Source organism: Panthera tigris, chromosome B2, assembly GCF_018350195.1.
Source record: "Panthera tigris isolate Pti1 chromosome B2, P.tigris_Pti1_mat1.1, whole genome shotgun sequence".
In the NCBI taxonomy this organism is placed as follows: domain Eukaryota; kingdom Metazoa; phylum Chordata; class Mammalia; order Carnivora; family Felidae; genus Panthera; species Panthera tigris.
Window position 1 is genome coordinate 134,188,343 of NC_056664.1, and position 17,140 is coordinate 134,205,482.

General features: G+C 46.7%; 1 protein-coding gene across 1 annotated transcript; it reads right to left on the reverse strand.

Moving 5' to 3' along the window:
• Window positions 1-2,662: 2,662 nt before the first annotated feature.
• Window positions 2,663-11,211, reverse strand: LOC122238775 (UL16-binding protein 1-like). Its single transcript, XM_042987313.1, has 4 exons — window positions 10,757-11,211; window positions 4,854-5,117; window positions 4,345-4,617; window positions 2,663-3,615 (listed from the first exon to the last, which is right to left on the reverse strand). Exons 1-4 carry the CDS (start codon window positions 10,875-10,877, stop codon window positions 3,497-3,499), a joined length of 777 nt encoding a protein of 258 aa, XP_042843247.1. The 5' UTR covers window positions 10,878-11,211; the 3' UTR covers window positions 2,663-3,496.
• Between the last annotated feature and the right edge of the window lie 5,929 nt (window positions 11,212-17,140).

Below are 17,140 nucleotides of genomic sequence, written 5' to 3' on the forward strand. Positions count from 1 at the left end.
CTAACCAAGATTCAGAACTCTATCAGATTCAAGAGGTGAAGACTTTCCCCTTCATCACCACATTGGTGTGAATTGTGAATTTTAAGTTATTTATTTATGAATCACTATCTAGATTTATGTATTCATTTATTAAGTTTATGCATTTATTTTGAGAGAAAGAGAGAAAAAGCGTGAGTGGGGGAGGGGCAAAAGAGAATCCCAAGCTGGCTCCACACTGTCAGCAGCTGAGCCCGACGTGGTGCTGGAATGCACAAACTGTGAGATCATGACATACGCCGAAGTCAGATGCTTAACCGACTGAGCCACCCAGGTGCCCCAATTTTAAGTTATTTAAATGTTGGTTTAATGGCTGCATGATTGAGACCGTATGAAAGCGAAGGTGCTAAAGTAGGCTAAAGCTAACATGTGGAAACGTCAGGTAGAAGGTGAAATCAGATCATAGTATAGATGGGTTTGGCACCTCACTGGTAAGGAAACATGGCAATATAAATTCTTCCCTCAGGCGCCCCAAACTTTTCCCCATTGCTTGCCTGCAAGTCTGGCTGCAAGGGCAAAAAATCTGCTAGAAAACATAGATGATAAGACAGCTAACTGCTGTTCATCCAGATTGAATTAAGACTTGTGCATTTGTAGGGCACCTGGGTGGCTCAGTCGGTTAAGCGTCCGACTTCAGCTCAGGTCGTGATCACGGTTCTTGGGTTCAAGCCTCGCATCAGGCTCTGTGCTGACAGCTCAGAGCCTAGAGCCTGCTTCGGATTCTTTGTCTCTCTCTCTCTTTGCCCCTTGTCCACTTACACTCTGTCCTTCTTGCTCTCAAAAATAAATAAACATTAAAAAAAAAAGAAAAATAATGAGAGAAGGAATATGATAATGATATTAATAAACATATTTATATAATACTAATATAATTATATATTGATTATATATAATTACATATAATATCATAAAGGGGACAATCCAACAAGGAGATATAACAATTGTAAACATTTATGCACCCCAATGGGTGCACACAAATACATAAAACAGTTAATAACAAATATTAAAGAACTATTAGATAATAACAGAATAATAGTAGGGGACTTTAACACCCTACTCACATCAAGTGACAGGTCATCTAAACAGAAAATGAATGAAGAAATGATGCCTTTGAATGACGCTGCACCAGATGTATTTAATAGTATATTCAGAACACTCTATCCTAAAACAGCAGAATGCACATTCTTTTCAAGTACACATGGAACATTCTCCAGAATAGATAACATATTAGCCCACAAATCAAGACTCAACAAATTCAAGAAGATTGAAGTCATAGCATGCATCTTTTTTTTGAATTTTGTTTTTAAATTTACATCCAAATTAGTTAGCATACAGTGCAACAATGATTCCAGGAGTAGATTCCTTAGTGCCCCTGACCCATTTAGCCCATCCCCCCTCCCACAACCCCTCCAGCAACCCTCAGTTTGTTCTCCATATTTATGAGTCTCTTCTGTCTTGCTCCCGTTCCTGTTTTTATATTATTTTTATTTCCCTTCCCTTATGTTCATCTGTTTTGTCTCTTGAAGTCCTCATATGAGTGAAGTCATGTGATTTTTGTCTTTCTCTAATTTCACTTAGCATAATACCCTCCCTTGAGTGTCTCATCCTCCAAACGACACAGCGACACAGCGTTGCCTTTCCTGAATATGCGCCTAGTGAATCCGCCCAGAACTAATTTCCTAAATATCTGTTAAATCACAGAGTTTGCTCTATTCCCTATGCTCTTGAGTAGAGACAGGTTCAGCACACTAGTACAGGCTTCGTCCACTTTCCCATAGCCTTAGGACCGTGAAGACGATGGTCACTTGGAATTCATTTTTCTACATGGGGACTGTGTAGAGTAGGAGGTCTTAGTCTATTTTCTCCTTGAATGGGAAAAGGTGTCTGTGGATCGAGCAGAAGGAGAGTCTGGGGGTCTCCCCATCCTGCTACCAGACTAAGACCTCCCCAGCAGTCAGGGACCACTGGTCCCCTATGTCCCCCCCCATTGTGCCCACAATACCGGCTGCCCGCCTAGACACCAAGCAAGGACGTGTTCGGGTTTCCATGTGGGGATGGCCAGAGTGATCATGGTGATAACCTGAGGCGATGGGTGTGAAAACCACAGAGGCAGGGACGGTCTGCTCCCCCATCTCCCGGGTCAGCTCTGCCCCCCAATCTCCCGGGTCAGCTCTGCTCCCCCATGCCCCCCCCACCTCCCGGGTCAGCTCTGCCCCCCCATTTCCTGGGTCAGCTCGGGCCCCCATCTCCCGGATAAGCTCTGCTCCCCCATCTCCCGGGTCAACTCTGCCCCCCCATCTCCCGGGTCAGCTCTGCCCCCCCATCTCCCGGGTCAGCTCTGCTCCCCTGTCTCCCAGATCAGCTCTGCCCCCCCCATCTCCTGGGTCAGCTCTCCCCCCCCATCTCCTGGGTCAGCTCTGCCCCCCCATCTCGCGGGTCAGCTCTGCTCCCCCATCCCCTGGGTCAGCTCTGCCCCTCCATCTCCCGGGTCAGCTCTGCCCCCCCGTCTCCCAGGTCAGCTCTGCTCCCCCGTCTCCCAGATCAGCTCTGTCCCCCCATCTCCCGGGTCAGCTCTGCTCCCCCATCTCCCGGGTCAGCTCTGCCCCACATCTCCCGGGTCAGCTCTGTCCCCCCATCTCCCGGGTCAGCTCTGCTCCCCCATCTCCCGGGTCAGCTCTGCTCCCCCATCTCCCGGGCCAGCTCTGCTCCCCCATCTCCCGGGCCAGCTCTGTCCCCCCGTCTCCCGGGTCAGCTCTGCTCCAAGCAGGGGTGCTCAGTGGCTCCGGATCTGAGGTCTGCAGGAAGCGAGCTGCCAGTGCCTGCAGCAGCCTGAGCCGGATTTCCCACGCTTCTACATCTTGCCATGCACAGTCTCTACTGTTCACTTTCTGCCTCACATGCTAAGACCCAAGCCACTGTCTGGGGGAACACAGCACTCAACTGCAGGCTTTGGAGTTGCCTCTGCCCGGCCTTCCCACTCCCTCCCCCGGAACAGACACTGGTGCCTCTCCTCGTAGGCCCCCGGATGGAGTCGCCCCCCCCTGAGACATCACGTGGAGCCACCACGCCTCTCGTGCTCCACTGTGAGTACTGCCCAAGCTGTGTGTCCCTCTCCCCGCACACCACCCGCACTGGGCCAAATTGACTCTCTTCAACCTAGAATCAGGTCTGCGTCAGGCCTGACCTTGCTAGATCTCCTTAGCGTCAACAGGCCTTATGCATTGGGGGGCCCCTCCCCTTTCCCAGCGGCCTTAACAGTGAGGCCTTAGGACAACTCAGGGCTGAGCTTGTCCACGTTACTGCTAACAACTGACAGGGGAACTCATCACCTCGTCTCACTTCTGTGATGACAAGGTTCAGTGAGTGGGCAGGGTCGGGCGGGGGAGTCACCTGTCCCTGTCCTCACACCAGGCCATTTGCCCCTCCCTTCCCGCTCCATCTGCTCTCAGTACCTGTCACTCTAAAAGACTCTACCTTGGATGCCAATTATGATTAAGCAGCTGAGAATCACAGGGAGGATCCAGGTGATGGGTCTGAGGGCCCCGGACTGGGCCGTGACTTGCTGCGAGCCTGGCGGGGCTGAAATGGAAACACAAGAGGGTTTCAGACCCCAAATCCTGTTTCAGACTTAAATCCGAAGAGATACCCCCTCCGCTCCTCCTGCCGCAGATGATCCCACACTGCAGATGCTTTCTGTCACTCTACATTGTGGCAGCGGCTGTGACAGGTTCTGGGGTGGGAACCGAGGAAAGACACGGGACCCGTCCCGAAGGACCTCGCACAGCTAAAGGGGGAAGCACGGGTTCCAACATAACTGGTCACTCCTGCTGTGGCAGAAGAGGTGGTCACGGAGCACGAGGGTGGTGACAGTTGACCCCCTCTCTGGAGCTAACAGTGCACGTGGCCAGGAATGATCCCCGGCCAGAGACAAGATGAGATGAGAAGATCAATGATTCTCAGAAAAGGGAAGAGCGAGAAGGAGTCTCTGGAATCAGACTGACACCCTCATGTTTGGGGCCAGGAGGGAATCCAAGAAATCCCAGAAAACTAAAGGACATGCAGCAAGGAAGAGATTTCAGGAGATGAGAAGGGAAAGGAAGGACGCTAGAACATATCTAGGGCCATTACTCTCCCCTAAAGAAATTCACCATGGATGGATCACCTTCTCTGTCTCTGTTTCTGTCTCTCTCTCTCTCTCTCTCTCTCTCTCACACACACACACACACACACACACACACACACGCACACTACAGTGGAGAAGGTAGGCCCGATTTCAAGAGAACAACTTCATCCAGTCTTCTGAGTTACCTGTTGTCTCCCACAGTTCATCCCAGTGCACCAATATTCGCTCAAGCCACTTGTTACAGTCTCCAACTGAGATCTTCATGAGGGTATTGGTCAAATCTCTGTCACTCTCCCATGAGGCCTTTATCTGTCGGCCTCTAGGACGAAGTGTCCAATTTCCACTCTCTGAGTTAAAGAAGTAGGATATCTGTTCATTGATGTGAAACTCCCAGGATCCGCTGGTGCGTCCGTTGTCCCCACGCACACACACCATCCTGCCCTGCAGGGAGAGAGAATCTGCCCCCCACCCCCACCATGGGAATGAAGTCAGCCTCTGGTCTTGACCGATCCCTTGTCCCACCCGCTGTCCACTCCTCGGCTCCCCTTCACCCTTCTTGGTCCAGTTCTGTCCCTCTTGACTGCCCTGGCTGCTGGGCCACGTGTGTGGGACCCATGTCTAAGTTGTACATGAACACAATAGGTCCCTGGCCCTACAAACTGTTCTACTTCTGCCCTGGGCCTTTCCGACTTACCACTGGGTGTAAAATCCGCTGCTTTCCAGTCAAGTAGTTTCTTCTTGAGCTCTTCTGCCAGGTCTTTCAGAGTTTCGGTCTGTCTCTCCCAAAACACTATGTCATTCACATTCCTCCCCAGAGGACCAAAGACTTCGACCTTCTTGTTCCCACAGGCATAATACAGAAACGTGTTTCCGTTGACCTTGCCTCGAATCTCACACCATGGTTGTCCAGGATTGGGCTTCGGTGTGATGGGGAATTCAAAGGCAGGAGAAAGAGCATCTGCAAATGAAAACGTAAGTTAGGGTTGGGGTTGGAAGAACAGACCCAGAGGCGTCCCTCTCCCATCCGTGTGGCAGTCATTGTATCTCTGCAGGGCTGGCCTAGCAGAGCAAAGGCAGCCCCTGCACAGCCCCTCCCCGCTAACAATTAAAGGCTGGCGCACTTCCCTTCTTGGAAAAGGACCAAGGATCGGGATTCCTCTGCCTGACCAGAAACCATACAGCCATGGATATGTTCCCTGTGTCTACCAGGCTGATATCCAGCATCACTCAGTCTTTAATCAATTCAGGCACGTGCTACGCTGGCCATGGGAAGAAGAGGTCTACATGCCGGCTGATGGTCAGGATCTATCCCAGTGTCTCTAAGAAGATGAGGGGCGCCGAGGTGGCTCAGTCAGCGGAGCGTCCGACTTCAGCTCAGGTCATGATCTCACGGCTCGTGAGTTCGAGCCCCGCGTCGGGCTCTGTGCTGACAGCCCAGAGCCTGGAGCCTGCTTTGGATTCTGTGTCTCCCTCTCTCTGCCCCTCCTCCACTCATGCTCTGTCTCTCTCTCTCTCTCTCTCAAAAATAAACAAACATTAAACATTAAATTATTAAAGAAAATTATTATTAAATAAAATTATTATAAAATTAAATTATTAAATAGAAATAAACATTAAAAAATTTTTTTTACTAAGATGAGAGACAGTGAGGGGGCCTACTCCTGAGGAGCTGAGTCAGAGCGGGGCAGGGTGAAGACAGAATCCAAAGTCAGAGAAGAGAGATTTGCAATCCTGGGTCCCAGCATTTAGCACAGGCCTGGTCATGGTGATAATCTACCATTAGGATGGGCCTTGGAGGCTTGGAAAAAAGGATGGTCCACACGGCACAGGCTAGAATATCAGGAATTCCATGACAGATAGTGGTAAGGGATTAAAAAGGCCCGGAGAAGTGCATATGACAGAACAAATGTAGTAAGAAATGCCAAAACAAAACCAAAAATATGCCCATCAACTATGCTCACGGAGCGGTCTGGAGGACTCTCAAAAAAACTCATAAAAAATGCACGGTCCCACTGAGAAGGAGAACTACAGAGCCATTTCCCCGATGAACATGGATGCAAAAATTCTCAACAAGTTACTAGCCAACCCAACCCAACCCAACAATCCATTAAAAGAAGTACTCACCACGATCAAGTGGAATTTATTCCTGGGATGCAAGGCTGCTTCAATATCCACAAATCAATCAACATGATGCCTCACATTAATAAAAGAAAGAACAAGAACACGATCCTCTCAATAGATACAGAAAAAGCATTTGACAAGATACAGTATCCTTCTTGATGAAAACCCACAAGAAAGGACGGATAGAAGGAACATACCCCAAGATCACAAAGGCCAGGTAGGAAACACCCACCGCTAATATCATCCTCAAGGGGGAAAAACCGAGAACTTTCCCCTAAGGTCAGGAACATGACAGGGATGCCCGCTGTCACCACCGTTGTTCAACATAGCGTTGGGAGTCTTAGCCTCAACAATCAGACAACAAAAAGAAATAAAAGGCATTCAAATCAGCAAGGAAGAAGTCAAACTTTCATGCTTCCTAGATGACATGATAGTCTATGTGGAAAACCCAAAAGACTCCACCAAAAACCTGCTACGACTGATACATGAATTCAGCAAAGTTGCAGGATATAAGTCAACGTACAGAAATCTGTGGCATTTGTCTACACCAATAATGAAGCAGCAGAAAGAGAAATCAAGGAATCAACCCCATGGTACTGAAAACCATAAAATACCTAGGAATGAATTCACCAAAGAGGTGAAAGATCTATATGCTGCAAAGTACAGAAATCTCGGAGAGAAATTCAAGAGGACAAAGAAGTAGAAAAACATCCCATGCTCGTGGATTGAAAGAGGAAATATTGTTATAATGTCAACACTACCCAAAGCCATCTGCATATTCAATGCAATCCCTGTCAAACGGACACCAGCATTCTTCACAGAGCTAGAATAAACACTTCCAAAATTTGCAGGGAACCAGAAATGACCCGAATATCCAAAGTACTGTTGAAAGGGAACACCAAAGCTGGAGGCATCACAATTCCAGACTCTAAGCTGTATTACAAAGCTGTAATCATCAAGACAGTATGGTACGGGCACAAAAACAGACACATAGATCAAAGGAACAGAATAGAAAACCCAGAAACAGACCCACAAACATATGGCCAACTAATCTTTGACAAAGCAGGGAAGACTATCCAGTGGGAATTAAGTCTCTTCAGCAAATGGTGTTAGGACAACTGGACAGCCCATGCAGAAGAACAAACCTGGGCCACTTTCTTACATCATACACAAAATAAACTCAAAATGGATAAAAAATAAAAAAAAAAAAAAACACCTAAATGTGGGACAGGAAACCATCCAAATCCTAGAGGAGAAAACAGGCTACAATCTCTTTGACCTCGGCTGCAAAAACTTCTTACCTGACATGTCTCTGGAGGCAAGGAACACAAAAGCAAACATGAACTACCGGGACCTAATCAAGATGAGGTCCGTTTCCTTCCGCACATTCAACAAAACTAAAAGTCCATGGACGGAACGAGAGAAGATATTTGCCAATGAGATATCCGATAAAGGGTTACTATCCAAAATCTATCAAGAACTTATCAAACTCAACACCCAAAAAACAAATAATCCAGTGAAGAAAGAGGTAAAAGACACGAACAGACACTTTTCCAAAGAAGTCATCCAGATGGCCAACAGGCACATGAAAAGATGCTCAACATCACACATCATCAGGGAAGTACAAGTCAAAACCACAATGAGATACCACCTCACGCCAGTCAGAATGGCGAAAATGATCAACTCGGGAAACATCAGCTATTGGCAAGGATGTGGAGGAAGGTAAAGCCTTTTTCACTGCTGCTGGGACTGCAAACTGGTGCAGCCACTAGGGAAAACAATATGGAAGTTCCTCAAAAAATTAAAAGTATAACTAGCCTATGACCCCTTAGTTGCACTACTAGGTACCGCTCCAAAGGATACCAAAATGCTGATTTTAAGGGGCACATGCACCCCAGTGTTTTAGCAGCACTATCCACAATAGCCAAATTATGGGATGGGCCCAAACGTCCATCGAGTGACAAACGGATAAAGAAGATCTAGTATAAATACACAATGGAATATTACTTGGTGATCAAAAGCAATGAAATCTTGCCATTTGCAGCCATGTGGATGGAACTAGAGCATATCATGCTAAGCAAAATAAGTCAGTCAGAGAAAGAAATATCGTATGATTTCACGCATATGTAGAAAGTTAAGAAACACAACAGATGAACATAGGGAAAGGGAACGAAAAATAAGATACAAACAGAGAGGGAGGCAAACCATAAGAGACTGAAATACAGAGAAGAAACTGAGGGTTGCTGGAGGGGTAATGGGTGGGGGGATGGGCCGAATGGGTGGTGGGCATTAAGGAGGGCACCTGTTGGGACAAGCATGGGTGTTACATGTAATTGATGAATCCCTAAATTCTACTCCTGAAACCATTATTACGCCATAGGTTAGCTTGGATTTTAATAAAATTCAAAAAACAGAAACCAAAAAACAATGCATGGTGAGAAGGCACCAAAATCCTGAAGAAGCTTAGTAATGGCAGGGCGCCTGGGTGGCTCAGTCAGTTAAGTGTGCAACTTTGGCTCAGGTCATGATCTCCCAGTTTGTGGCTCGAGCCCTGCATCGGGCTTTGCACGGACAGTGCAGAGCCTGCATGGGATTCCTTCTCTCTCCTCCGTCTCTCTTCTCTCTCTGCCTTTCCCCCATTTGCGCTGTCTCTCTCTCTCTCTAAAGAAATTAAAACAAAAGAAGCTTAGTGATGGGTATCTCTGAAGGCAGAAGCTTGGCGGTAATGGGACGGTGTTGCTGAAACAGGCTCCCAGTGGTATTGGCGGTGGGAAGTCGTGATATAATAGATTTGAGGTATAGGCGCTCAACTGTCCGAAGCAGGGAGGCGGCAACGATTGAAATGATCCTAGAATGATCCTAGACGCTGGAAAGCAGTCAGGGGCCTGACCCACAGAAAGCTGTCCATCCTCTGCCTCACAGAACACATGACTGTAAAGGCAAAGTAGTTGGACAGCCAACCCGAAGACTGCTGGAGTTAAACAATAAAAACAAAGACCAATCCCCAAGATGGATGAGGAGGAAGCTGAAAGCAGTGACCCCACAGAGAGTCTGGGTCCTCTGCCCAGGTTCCAGAACGGAGCCGCCTCTCAGAACTGCAACTCTTTACTAGAAGCAGAAGCCAGGTTCCAATCAGGAGGGACCCTTCAGGTCAACAGCAAGAGCAATGCTTCCTGCTGGCCTTCCCCAAAGAGTCATGTGGTCATTTACAGGGGTGCAGAGACCCTGGGGAGCAGAGACCACCCGGACATTTTCACTGCGTAAACCTACTGTGTGAGTTGACACCGTCCACAGGGATCGAAAGCGTCCTCAGGGGTCCCTGTTATTGAACTGGTGCAGGGCAGGGGGTGCCCCAGATAATGAAAAGACACCTCTCCCAGCCCCTGTTCACAGCGACATCATTTGGCTCAGGTACCCACATCACCATGTGGTCCTTTCACACCCCCCACGTTTGTCCCAGGAGTGAAAAACCTTTGCAGTTGAATTACTTGTGGGTTGGGGGCTAGGTTGCAAGGAAATTCACGTACAGTACTCTTACACGGCCTTCTCTTCTCTCCAAATAGAATGTTTAAAAAGTACTTATCCTGGATGCAGTGAGAGAGATGAGTACCAACATCAAAACCTCTCTGAATGCAAGGGTACGAAGGAGCCCTCTTCTATTTTCACTTAAATGCCAGCCCGGTGCAAAGATTTTCTGCATCTACCCAGGTCTCTGCTGTAACTAACCGGCAGTGCTCTTGTAGCAGGGATGCCGCCATAACAATCCCTGGATGAAGGAATGTGGCTTAACCGGCCTCTTAGGTCACATAACCCCATAGAAGGTGTGACGCAGAGGTATTGTGTTAGGAAAACGTGCTCTGTGCACTCTGTGACATCCCCATTGGAATATGGGAAAGAGACCCTTACAGTGGCCAAGCGAGGCAATGCCATTTGCAGCAGGGAAAATCACACGGAGTAAGAGGCTGCAGGTGGTCCAGGGCCTGGTAGCCGGGAGGTTTCCGACTCTGAACTGAGATGTGGCTGGCGAATTAGGGCGGTGGCGCTGCGTGTGCCTTGAACTACTGCCCCCGTGTGCTGGGTAGGCCAAGGGAGGACAGCAGTGGGGACGGTAGCCCATGAGGTAAGAGTTGTGTGAGCGGCCAGAGTCGGGGATTTCCTGGGTCCAGACCCTGTGGGATCGCGGTCCGTCCAGCCCGAGTCCTGGGCCGCAGGGGCTCGGGCTCAGGCTCCCCAAGCGGCCGGCGCCGGGTGGCAGCGCCCGCAGACCTCCCGCCGCGGCCCCGCTTCCTACCCTGCGCTCCTCGCCCCCAGCGTCAGGCAGCACTTAGTTGCCCAAGTCGCCTCTTTCCGTCGCGGAGGATGTGACCCGCCCCGCGGACTCCGCCGAGCCGAACAGGAGGCCGCGGCGGGGACGTGAGAGGGCGGCGCGGCGGCGCTACCCCGCGACCAGTGTCCCAAAGCTCTGGCCGGACTCACCTGTCTTCTCCCGCGCCGCGCCCAGGAACTCACCTCCGCCTCGCGCCCCGCAGGCGCAGTCGGACAGCAGAAACAGGACCAGGAGGCCACGTCCGAAGTTGGTGGCCGCAATGAGCGCCATCTCGACCCGGAGCCCCGGGACGAGCCCAGTGCGGCGGAGCCGCGTGTGCACCGGGCGGGAGCGCCGGGAGAGCTGAGTTACTACCCTGCAGCGCGGAACCTTGGCTTTGCCCCGCCCCACGCTCCCTCCCTCAACTGGCTGGGCTGGACCTCTGCGCGCGCACGCGTCCGGAAAAATTGGGCAAGGGTTCTTGGAAGTTTGCAGATTCCCAGTGCTGTTCTATTTAATGAGCAGACTCTTCTTGCTGATCCACACTGGACCTAGGGCGTGAGGAATACAAATGGCATTAAAAAAAATAATTCAAAAAATGCTAAATGTGATCAAACCACGTAAAATTTACCACCTTTCTTATTTTTAGTTTACATTCAGTTGTAAGCCCCCCTCAGCTTTTAATGTTGGCTCTGCAATGGACCTAGCCTACAACCAGATCAGACCTTTTATTTTTAATCTTTTCCATTTTACTATTTTTAATCTTTTTCATTTTAAGGGTGTCTTTTTTTTTTTTTAATGTTTATTTATTTTTGAGGCAGAGAGAGACACAGCATGAGCAGGGAAGGGGCAGAGAGAGAGGAAGACACAGAATGTGAAGCAGGCTCCAGGCTCTGAGTTGTCAGTACAGAGCCCGACGCGGGGCTCGAACTCACGAACTGTGAGATAGTGACCTGAGCCAAAGTAGGACGCTTAACCGACTGAGCCACCCAGGCGCGAAGACAATGTATATGCATTGGATTCTTTTCTTTTTTTTTTTTTCTTTTTTTCAACGTTTTTTATTTATTTTTGGGACAGAGAGAGACAGAGCATGAACGGACGAGGGGCAGAGAGAGAGGGAGACACAGAATCGGAAACAGGCTCCAGGCTCCGAGCCATCAGCCCAGAGCCCGACGCGGGGCTCGAACTCACGGACCGCGAGATCGTGACCTGGCTGAAGTCGGACGCTTAACCGACTGCGCCATCCAGGCGCCCCATCTTTTCTAAATCTTACCTGAGAATTTCTAATTGGAGAGTTTAATAGTTTACCTTTTATTGTGATTACTAATACAGTAGGAGTTATCTCAGCCATCGTATTTTTCATTTATTATGCTGTAAAAAATTCCCTCTCCATATCTGCATTCTTTTTACTGTCCTGAGTTTTCTTCTGCTAGTTTGAACATTATACATTCTATTTTTCTTAGAATCATTACCTTTAACCTTTGATCCATACTAATGTTTATTTACATTTATTTATTTATCATTGCTTTCGTTCATCCCCAAAACACAAAATATTTAGCATGTTTTCACATCTCTTGTGTGTTTTTCCTCCCATCCCATTTCCCTGATATTACCCAGATTTTCATTTCTGAGTTGTTGCTATACTTTTTCTTCTCTGTGATATAAATTTCCCTCACCCTTCCCGCCCTTTTTTAAGGCAACAGTAATCTTTAACAAATTAACAATTAAAAATTGTTTTTTTAACAAAATTTTAACCATCTTTAACAAATTAAAATTTCAGTAAAATTGGTTACTCATTCTCCTTATTTCTCTTGTTACATCTCCTGGATGTGTTTCTCTTACTATTGGAATACTTTATCCAAAAGATATTTTCAAGTTGGATCTTTCCGGGAAAAATATTTCTTAGGCTTTGTATATTCAAGCCTTTTTTTTTTTTTTTTTAATTTTTAAATGTTTATTATTTTTGAGAGAGAGAGAGAGAGCTAGAGCACAAGTGGGGGAGGGGCAGAGAGAGGGGGAGACACAGAATCTGAAGAAGGCTCCAGGCTCTGAGCTGTTGGCACAGAGCAAGACATGGGGCTCCAACTCAGACTGCAAGATGACCTGAGCGGAAGTCGGCTGCTTAACCGACTGAGCCCCCCGGGCTTGCCTGTTCAAAACTATTTTTAATACACCGTGGTATTCAGAATTCTGAAGATTTCCCCCAACTTTTATGTTCCTTGGTTCTCAATTAAATGTTAATTTAGGTACTGTTATGCAGGGGCCTTGCGGATGTAATTAAAGTGACTACTCCCTTGACCTTAAGATAGGGAGATTATTCTAGGTCACCTGAGTGGGCCCAGTTAATCACATGAGCCCTTCAAAATGAAGGACTTTCTCAGACTGAAGGCAAGAGAGATGTGGCAGAGAAGTAGTGGAGAGATTTGGTGCCCTGTTGCCGGCTCCTAGGTGAAGGGAGCCATATGCAAGGCAGACGCCCTACAGGGGTTAAGGAGGGCCTCCAGCTGGCAGGCAGCAAAGAAGAGGGACTCTCAGTCCAGAGACTCAAGAAATTGGATTTTGTCAGCAATCTGAATAAGCAGATTCCTCCTAGTGTCTCTGGCTAAGAGCCCAGCTGGCCGATGCCTTGATTGTGGCTTTGTGAAGCCCAGAGCGATGCCTTGATTGTGGCTTTGTGAAGTCCAGAGCAGAGAAACTGAGCCAGTTGAGACATAGCACGTACTTAGCTGTGTGATGAGAAACACGTGTTGATTTAAGCAGCTAGTTTGCGGTGATGTGTTATGGCTGCAGTAAAAAACTAATACATAGACTCTCCTACCTGAGTGAGAACTTGACGGGATATAAAATCCTAGGCCCAAAGTCCCTTTTCTCCCACACTTGAGAGATCATACCCCTTGGTCCTCCTGCAGCCAGGATGGCTGTTGAGAAGATTGCTGCTGATTTCGTTCCTTCTTACCTTTATAGTTTCCGAGGGCTCCCTTGCGGGAGGGAGCCAGAAGACTGCTCATTTGTCACCTCCATCTGGTCGAGTTTGTACCACACTAGGTTGCCAGCTGCAGCTTCGTGGAGTTGGAGGAAGATTTTAAACACTTTTTCAACCAACAGATAGACGGATGTGCTGATGGGTATGACAAGTTCATTGCGTTTTCTTTCGTTCAGGTGCTACTAGTTTTCCTCCCCTCCACCTCTTATAAAAATCAAATTTGTTGAGATCTAATTTAGAGGCAATCCTCTCCTCCTTTTCGAACACACTTCTCTTTGGAAGTGTATGAGAAGCATGTAGACATTTGGCCAAATTATAAGGCACGTTCTCAGGCTATGGAAGCCAAAACAGATGAATGATATTACACCAGCTATGAATCCTTTTAGCAACCTGTAAATTCTACAGAGAATCATATTTCCAAGCAGCACTATCTTCGGGTTTGCAGAAGGGAAAAAAAGCAAATGATTTTTTTCAGTGAACACACTTTAGCTAATAGACAAAGTGAGTGTGGGAGCTAGATTATGTCACTTTCACTTAGGATCAATTTTATATTGTATAAATTTCATAAAGCCAGCTCACATAATGCTAGATATATTATGATAGCTAATAAAGTATCCAACCCCCTTTCGTCATTGGAAGCACTTATATTAATTCTAGGCTTTGAAAGATAAATAGCCACACTGTAAAATGACAGCACTTTTAAAAACTGAACTCAGGGGCCCTTGGATGGCTCAGTGGGTTAAGCGGCTGACTTTGGCTCAGGTCACGATCTCACGGTTTGTGGGTTCGAGCCCCACGTTGGACTCTGTGCTGACAGCTCAGAGCCTGGAGCCTGCTTCGGATTCTGTGTCTCCCTCTCTCTCTGCCCCTCCCCCACTCGCATTCTGTCTCTCAAAAATGAATAAAAATGTAAAAAAAAAAAAACAACGAACTCAGCTGAATTAATCAGATATTGCTAGATATTTTTAGGACTCTAACAAGCTTAATGAATTATTTGATTTTATTTTAACATTTATTTATTTTAAAATTTACTGAACATAGATTTGTCTACTTTTGGCTTCCTTTTACAGAGGAACTAAAGACATTTGTGTCTAAGCATGTCCTGTGCCACCCCAAAAATTTTACTATGAGAAAGCATGCATTTCTAAAAATTGTAAAAAGTATTTATAAATCTGCCAATCCACTAGGAATGCTAGGAAAGAGACAGTCCACAACTGTTTACTTCTTTAAAACAAAAAATTTTTTTTAATGTTTTATTTATTTTTGAGACAGAGAGAGACAGAGCATGAGCAGGGGAGGGGCAGAGAGAGAGCAGGAGACACAGAATCCAAAGCAGGCTCCAGGCTCTGAGCTGTCAGCACAGAGCCCGACGCGGGGCTCGAACTCACAAACTGTGAGATCATGACCTGAGCCGAAGTGGGACACTTAATTGACTGAGCCATCCAGGCACCCCCACACTGTTTACTTCTTAATTTTAACCAGAAATTAAGGTTTTTAAGGGTTAAGAATTCTAATATAAAGCTTAATGAATAATGTTAAATAGTTTAAAATAGGTTTATTAAAAAATTTTTTTCTTAATGTTTATTTATTTCTGAGACAGAGAGAGACAGAGCACGAGTAGGGGAGGGGCAGAGAGAGAGGGAGACACAGAATCAGAAGCAGCCTCCAGAGCCCGACGCGGGGCTCGAGCTCACAAATCGTGAGATCATGACCTGAGCCGAATTCGGTCACTCAACCGACTGAGCCACCCAGGCGCCCCTAAAATACACTTAAAAAATATACCTAAACGGTGTGAATTGTAGTAACACTTAGCCTTTGAGGAAGAAATCATTAATTTTGGATTTAACATGCAGAGTGGCACCATAGGAAAATCTGGAAGGTCAGAAGAATTGTACCCTTAAGAGTGCAAATGAGTAAAGAAAATACATATCACCAAAGTTACCATGGGATGCTTAGACATCTCCTTGCAACGCGAGCATTTTTCTGCCTAGAAACTGCATAATTGACTGTTCGGCTCCAGCTGGCAGATACCACGTGGAGTAGCAACAGCAGAGCAGGAAAACCGGGAAATCTTTCTGTTAGAAATCAGATGATTTCAAATTTGTTTTTGCAAAGCATTCTGGGGAAGGTGCCTGTTGCCTCCCAACAAACTAACAAGCACAGAAGAGCAGCAATAATGACAAGGAACGGTAATGGATGAAAATTATCAAGAAAGGGAATTCACGGGGCGCCTGGGTGGCTCAGTCGGTTAAGCGCCCAGTGATTCCGGCTCAGGTCATGATCTCAGGGTCCGTGAGTTTGAGTCCTGCATCGGGCTCTGTGCTAACAGCTCAGAGCCTGGAGCCCGCTTCGGATTCTTGTGTCTCCCTCTCTCTCTGCCCCTCCCGTGCTTATGCTCTGTCTCTCTCTGTCTCAAAAATAAATAAACATTAAAGAAAAATTTAAAAAAAAAAGAAAGGAAATTCACGTTTATCTGTAATACCTTTATCACAAAGGTGTGTGGACATACAATGAAAAACTAGTGATACACATTTTTTCATGAGCATGTTTTGCTTTGTCAGCAGGCATGTGCTAAATATTTAATTATACCTGTAACTAATCAGATAAGAATTTCATTTTCCAATTTTTTTTCTGATTTTGTGGGCGTGTTACATTTTCTTCTATTTTTCTCTCCTACCATATTGGACACTTAAAAAAAAAATTGCTCCTGTCGGGAAATGTCACCCATTTTAATTACTGTCAAAATATTTCTTATCTCTTGTTAACAGTAAACCTAATTCTCAAAGGAGTGTGCTTGCTTTCTGTTTGGTTTCTGCTTGCAGAACACTCTTCATCTGATGTTATTTGAACTCTCCTTTACCTCCCTCTTTTTTTATAAAGACCCTTCTTGGTCTCCATTCTTAGTCAAAAAGGAGTCATCTTTGCACTTTTCATAGTCTCTCTGCTTCCCCTGCTAGAAAACATTCAACCAGTCACTGGTACTCCATGACCAAATCAAAGTTTACTGCAGGGGAAGCTCATTTTTTTCACAAAGCCAGGGTTAATCGTCGGTTTGGCAGCCATTGGCGGGAGGAACTGAGAGAAGGAATGGGGTCACAGCATGAGTCATCAGGAACCTGCCCCGGAAAACAGGGAGGGGAAGGGGAAAAAGAGAAGAAGCCTGAGACAGAATTACGTGAATCATCAAGAGGATAGAGGTAGCAGACGATGCGCTGTTGTGATTCGTACCATGACCCCTTGTGCATTCTCTCTGACTAGTAGAGATCCATGTGTGATTATCCATCCAGAACACAACCTCAAATAGACTGCAGGGATTTCCTACAGATAAGCCCTGCCAAAGAAACCTCATGACTTAATTGATATTAAATTATATGAGGGCATTAATTAATCTCACGACACGAATCGTCCATGTTTGGAAACACAACTAATCCCCAAGTAGGACATATAAAAATAAACGCACTCCTAGGCACATTGCAGCAAAATTGCAGGAAATCTTCCAGATCTTCCAAGAGAGAAAGGGGAAAGAGTGTAAAAGCAACTATTGATACGATTCCCTTCAACGGGAAGACAA